Source organism: Corvus brachyrhynchos, unplaced genomic scaffold (assembly GCF_000691975.1).
Source record: "Corvus brachyrhynchos isolate BGI_N302 unplaced genomic scaffold, ASM69197v1 scaffold87, whole genome shotgun sequence".
Lineage (NCBI taxonomy): Eukaryota > Metazoa > Chordata > Aves > Passeriformes > Corvidae > Corvus > Corvus brachyrhynchos.
The window spans coordinates 2927851-2934869 of record NW_008239767.1 but is presented as its reverse complement, the minus strand read 5'-3'; the positions used below and the strand labels follow the sequence as shown (position 1 = coordinate 2934869).

The 7019-nt window shown below is 36.9% G+C and overlaps 1 protein-coding gene across 1 annotated transcript in view; it reads left to right on the top strand.

Annotated features, from left to right (window-relative positions):
- ME1 (malic enzyme 1) overlaps positions 1-7019 on the top strand; it is a 145518-nt gene that overhangs the window by 48634 nt on the left and 89865 nt on the right. Inside the window, 2 exon segments of the mRNA XM_008640222.2 lie at positions 5689-5764; positions 6965-7019. The exon segment at positions 6965-7019 is cut by the window's right edge and continues 26 nt beyond it. Of these exon segments, the coding sequence (XP_008638444.2) occupies positions 5689-5764; positions 6965-7019 (131 nt within the window).

The following is a 7019-nucleotide window of genomic DNA, read 5'->3' as shown; positions in this document are numbered from 1 at the left end:
TGTTGATTTGCTATAAAAATATATGAGGCTTTCATCATTCTTTCATGTATAGCAAACTGAGTTGGTAGATGTTAGCATCTGTCTTTCAGAGTATTTGCAGTCTTCTACAAAATAACCTTTTTAATCGGTAGTCATTTAGGAAACCATATGCTAAGCATGAAATAACGCATAGTATTTATAAACTTTTATGTCTTTTCAGGATTAGTATCTTACCCTCATTGTCATTCATATGCTGCTAGAATTTGCCTTTTTTATCAACTACATCTTGCTCATGTACATCTCTTTTAAGAGATTTTAGCAGTACCTACTGTTCTCTTAATGTTCCTGTCTTATTTTTGATCTTTGTTTTTGATTTAGTCTTTATTTTGCTTCTTACAAACTTTTTGTTTAAATATGGTTTGAGTATGCCACATCTAGAAAATGTAAAGCCCAGGTTTCTTTAACACTGATGAATTCAGGCTGACAGTCAGTAGCAGCTGCTATTTCAGCATCAACTATTTTATATATTGAAAAACATACCTGTCTATTGCAAAGTAATAAAATTCATCCCTGTACAAAGGGAAAGGTAAAGAAAATAAAAAAATCTGTCAACAACTGCATTTCTCAAATCACCCCATCTCTTGTATTTATTAGGCCTCAGCGGTCTTGCAATGCAAAGGAACCTGCTACGGTAAGATGTAATGAAAACTTTGAGCACATTTTATATGAAGAAATGAGACCATATTAAACTGTCACAATGGGAAATGTGGTGAAAAAAGAGCAGAATGTTCTTTGGGGAGGATACAGGTACTCTTAGTTCCTAGTACAGAGTTTGTATTGTATAGTTTTTTATGATTTTAAAAATAGGAGGGAATTTCAACAGGGACCAGGGAAGTAGTTTACCTCTTTCTTGCCAAGTGCAGAAGTTTGGAAGAGTCTAGGCTCAGAAATAAACTGTGTCTGGCCCCTGAGATTTTTTTTTTTGTTATTATTATTAAGCTTGTTGGTTTAGGCTGCCTGGGGAAGTGAAGTCACCTCTACTGTAACTCTATGTACAGTTCATAATTCAAATAACAGTTTTGAATATGTAGGGTTGTAGGGTTGTGAGAAAAGTTTGAACTTTTTTTCATTAAACATGTTTGGCATTTTCTGAGACGTTAAGATTGCCTCCTGTTGTTATAAGAAGAGGAAAGAAAGGATTATTCTGTTACAATGACACATTTTCCTAAACTATTCTTTAATAGAAAATAGACAAATACATTGCTGGTAGAACATTGCTTCCTCGAAGCATAATAAACAAATGCTCCGTTTAATTCTGTTGACTTTTTTCTCATAGATCAGAATTTTAATAAAACAGACCCAAATCATGTGCTGTAGCATGACCTCCACATAACTGGTAAAATCTGCTACAGTGTAGTGAGCTCAATGACCCAAAATAGATCCAGCCTTTGTTGAGTGGGTCTTGATGTCCTCATGTGGGCTCCCCCCTCACTCTTCAGTCTTACTGCTGGTGTGATGAGAAGAAAGGAGGCATAGTTACTTCTTTGCCTAATTATTCCTCTGCTGTAGTTTCCTACATTTTCTGGCTAGCTAAAGTGGGTGTCACTGGCAGTGTTTGCTTTGGCTGGGCTGGTGTGTGGGTTCTCGACCCCCACATGTCCTCCCCAGATGGGGGAGAAAGTCCTTGCCAGGAGTAAGAGATGAATGGGACTTTTGGATCTTCTTGGTCTTCAGATTGTTTATTATATCTTATCAGCAATTTACATGCCGCCGACATAGCATGAAGCAGAGAAAGTACCAAAAGACATGATACAGGAAATTCAAGGCCCTTTTAAAGGTAAATCACCCAATTGTCACCAAGAACATACATTATTTTGACTTTTCTACCAATGCCTAATGAACTATCCATTCACGTAGCCCTGTACTGCGGCATTTCCTAACCATTCTGTGCTACCAACACTGCAGAGACCTGAAAAACGACAGGAGTCCTCCATCTTGTCTTCATCTACTTACCATATTAATAAGCCTAAAATTCTAAATTTTTCACCCTGTAACAAACTATATATTATACTACCGCCTAACTCACACCCTTGTAGATTCTAATTTGTCCCAAAGCCTTGGCAGCCCTCTCCATGGACGAAGGTTAAAAACAGTGTTTCCCTGGGGGGATGGGCCCCTCAGGATAGACAGAGAAACATTCCCTGCGCTCTAGGTTTCCAACAGGCTGGTATAAACCAGTGCTGAGCTGAGGGCTGACTGGGGCAAACTGGCACTAGATGAGTGCTTCTGCAAATGTGCTTAGGCAAGTTCTATGTCAATCTGCACTGTGCCGTATTCAAAATGAACACATTAATTAGAAGACTGATCTGAGGCTGTAAGCTTCAGGTCAGTTTTAACTCACAGTTCTGGTGATTGGTCTTTTTGCCTTGAAAGAAAAGATAATCTGTATAACTGAGATACCAGTTAAAATAGAAAGGACCATACTGTGTTGTAAAACCTACAGTTGCTTTTCCAGTGAGCTTGCCAACCTGGACTGCTCTGAAAGTGTGTGCAGGAGAACTTAACCCTGCTCCCTCCTGAGTTGCTTTTCGTCTTAGAAACGTGAATATGTGCATGCTGAAAAACAAGCAGCATATTCTTCCTCATAACATTTTCCCTGTATCTTGCTTCTTTCTCTGTGTGATTATATGTATTACTTGTCTGTCTGCTTTAGCAACCCCATCCTGAAGTGCATTGTCAGACAGGTGTACATCCTGCAGGCCATCTCTTCCTCATCCAGCAGAGCAGGGGGTGCATCACTGGTATGACAGTTCTTATTTTTGTTATTAACAACACTCTCAAATGGATAATTCAGTCATATTTCTGGACTGAAATCCATATAGAACTGAATCCAGTTTAAATCATCTACCTTGCCTCGTGCTTTGTTCTTGTAGCTGTGCTATGAGGGCCCAAAAATAACTGTAATGTCTGCTAGGTAGCCAAATTGCTGACTACCTTTTCAGCTTGTCAGCCCTATCCCACTTATAATAACCTTATGCAGTTGCTTCTTTGCCTGGCTACAGCATGACCTCATGAAAAAGAAAAAAACCACATGTAGTGCTACCTTTTGATGGCTGTCTGCAGGTAGAATTGCCAGTGAATTTGGTCTCAGTAATATAGTCTGAGTATTCTTGTGGCTGACACCTTTGCGAACCAGGGTTCCTCTTACCAACCCCATGTATCTACTTGCAGAGAAAACATTATAGGAAAAAAGTGCTTTAGTTAAAGAAATGAAGGATCAGGAAAAGAGATCCAGATAAAAGAATAAAAAATTCATCTCACTTATTCCGTTCCCTTAAATCTAAGAGCATCTTCTTGGTCAGGTCAGTGTGTCCAGAAATGTTTTACTAAACTACAGAAAGAATGGAGGGATGGGGAGAAAGAGGGGAGTGAAATGCTTTTAACATCACTATTTACACCTCAGCCTCTATTTTCTGTTGCGGCTTGAATCTGATCCTGCTTGAACAGATTTCTGAAATACGCTCTCAATACTTATTCAAAGGTCCTTACAAATGTTCTAACAAAATTCCTTCTGGAGCAGCCATCCTGCCTTTATTTTCCGCTGCTGGGGAATTTATTCCATGGCGACCTCTCTCCCTAGCCTGCAAGGAAGAGGTTATTTAGGCACACTGGGCTGGACTCTGACTCTTTAGAAAATCAATACAAAATCTTGCTTCATTTAACACAAATCTTTTAGGTTGGTGTAAATTGGAGAATGGAGACAAGGAGAGGAGTGATCCCACAAGATAGCTTTCTTCCAGCACTCTATGCTTGCTTTCACACACTCATCTGTCACAGCTGTCTCTGAGGCTAGCAATTTTGATGAGATGTACTTAATGATTTAACAGTTTACAGGATGTTTTATAAAATGACTCAAGGTACAATACACCAGAAAGGAAGCATCATTTATTTTTCTTTGCTGTTTTATGGTATTTCACTGTAAGGGACATATTTTTTCAGGTAGCCAGCTCACAAATAGATATGCTTGTGTGCAGTAAATACCAGAACTTTTCTAAAGTGTCGTGAAATTAACCCTCCTATCCCTGAGGACCTGTCACTTCCAGTGTGGTGGAGAAATTAATTTGTTGATGAATGCTACTTATTAAGAAACAACTGAGATACATTAATAGCCGCATGGTGTGTTAGTTCTGAGTATGGGAAATGGACACAGAAGGAGAATTAATTGGAAATGCCAGGATGAGAGAATTTCTAGTTCTAGGGGAAAATGCATAAAATGAAATACTTTGGTTAATTACAGCATGTCTTACATTGCTTTTCCTAAGTAATAAAGAATTTCTGTTGCATATTTTTGACATCAAAGAGGGAAAGAAGACACTTAAATATAAAATTAAATAAAAAATTCAATATAAAAATATAAATCACATAATAATTTATATATAAAATACCATGTAATATGTTTTAAATATATAAACATGTGAAATTAAATATAATGTTGGGACTAATTTTGCTGTCTTGGTTAGTATGCATTTAACACTGCAGGAGATTTTTTGCTTGACCTGGTATATGTGCAGTCATATCTGACAAGCATTTTCCGGATTTATTAGTTTTATTTAGAACTATATGATCCACTTGTATGAATATGGTCATATTCTGCTAGACTTAGATTTAAATTATTTTTTCAATAATTTTCTCTAATTCTTACTTTAAAATTTTTAAAATAGGCAAAGGGAAATGCTTTAGAATAATTCTAGAAGACAATGCCTTATACGTACGAATGAAAAATTTTATTACAAGAAGGCATCTTTGGCATGTGCTTCTTCATTGATGTCTTCTTTGTGGATTTTGAGAGATTGCATTTAAGTGCATTCATGGATTTTGAGAGATGGCATTTTTCCACTATCTCACGTATGAAAAAAGTAGATAAAAAAATGGAATTAAATTAACTCTGAGTGGATCTGAATGTACATCTACCTTACAAGTAAAGTAAATGAAGAATGAAATGCTGAATAGGAGAATAAGATACTATGTTGATTTTGCTTTTGTAATAAGCAGAAAATGAATTGAGAATTACACTTTTCTATCATTTTGTTTTAAACGTTTTTGTGCTGGTGGAACTAAAGGCTCTTTGGAGTAAAGATTTGGTCTGTTCAGTATTGAGGATCTTCTTGCACTGTCGAGAAGAAAATTTCCCACTTTTGTAACTGAAAATGGCATCTAATGAAACAGGGAGACTGTTTTCTAACACATAGCTGAATGCTCCTGATTTGTTTATGTAATGATAATATATGGCTTATTTCAGGTTTTGTTCATAGCTTAAAGCTTCAGCCTATTCTTGTTTGTAAATGTTAGGACTGCTGGGGCAGTAGTGATAACTGTCATAAGAGGAACTCATTTTGTGGTCAGGGTCAACCAGTGAACACATTTGAACAGACCAGGTACTGAGCGAGTTGGTTCCAGAAAGGACTCTTACAGGTTCTCTCTGCTTAGTAAAGCTCTGCTGAGTTACTTGTTTTCTGATTTTTAAATGCAGGTGATTCATTTACTTATTCATACAAAATTGAGCTCTTATTATCAAACTGAATTTTTGTATGTTGGAAAAACATTTGCATAGATTTAATGTACTATTTAGTTGAATTATACTTTATTTATATTACACTGATTTATAATTATTTATTTACCTGTTTATATGAGGACTTTTTTTATTTGCAGAGGTCTTTTTATTTCTATCCATGACCGGGGTCACATTGCTACAATGCTTAAATCCTGGCCAGAAAGTGTCATCAAGGTAAGTCCAGTTTTAGTCTCATAACAAAGCTGATGCTGTTTTGTACCCAAGATGACTTGGTTAAGGTATTTTTTATAAACTTTTTATCAGTTTAGATGTTGGTGATTTCTTAGCTGATTTTTTCAACAGAAAGAATGCTGCTGCAGCCAAACTTTGAGGCATTTAAGCACTTACTTGTTTAGCTATAGGCATCCTTTACTGATTAATTGGTCACTTACATTGAATATTATGGAAAACAAAAAGCCTTAAATGTTTTTTCTGCATTTCAGGAAATCACAGAATGGCTGAGGTAGGATGGCACTTCTGGAGATTATCTAGGCCATCTTCCTGCTCAAACAAGATCAGCAAGGACAGGTTACTCAGGGCTATGTCCAGCCTTTGAGTTTTGAGTATCTCCAAGGGTAGAGACCCCACAAGACCTCTTGGCAGCCCCATTCTAGTGTTTGAGTTAACAGTTCTCCACTTACAGTGCTTCATAAGCTCTCTCACAAAAAATATTAAATTTCCAGCTAAAATGGCTTGTCACTGAGTACTACAAGGAGATTGTGTTGTCAGCAGTTTGCCACACTGAGCACTTCTCTCCTTTAATATGGAAAGTCTTTCTTATTAGCATAGACAGTTTTTGGGATTTACTAAGTTATTGTATTTCTGACAATGAACACACATGCTTCCTGATATGTATAAGTTTGATGGAGTGTGTTATTTGCTCAAGGGAAGAGGACATACATCATTGAAGGGTAAGAACCAGGAGGTTGTAGACAGCCCTGACAAAGGCGAGTAGGAGTGGCTGGCTCTGGTTCTGCTGAAAACAGACATGACAAAACCCAGGAGTTTGTGGTTCTTCTTTTTTTATGGATAACTTCCTTTCCCTTCCTATTCTGTTTTCATGCTGTTGACAGAAAAATGTGAGAGGGAACAATGCCAGTTCTCTTGTAATGTAATACTAAACACCTCTCTCATGTATTCTTAAAAGTTTTATATGAAAGTCCCATTGACAGTGAAGCAAGAGTCTAAAATAGTGTAACAAACCCACAGTAAAACAGAATAAAACAATTATTCGCTTTTGTCGTACTATTGATTTGTTTGCACCTGTTACAGTTTTTACACATAAAATAAAAAGTGATGGTAAGAGAATAATGGAATACTTAGTACGTACAAGTAAAGAAGTGATTTTTACAGTGCCTTTATTTCTTCCTCCAGGCGATTGTGGTGACCGATGGTGAACGTATTCTTGGTCTTGGAGACCTTGGCTGTT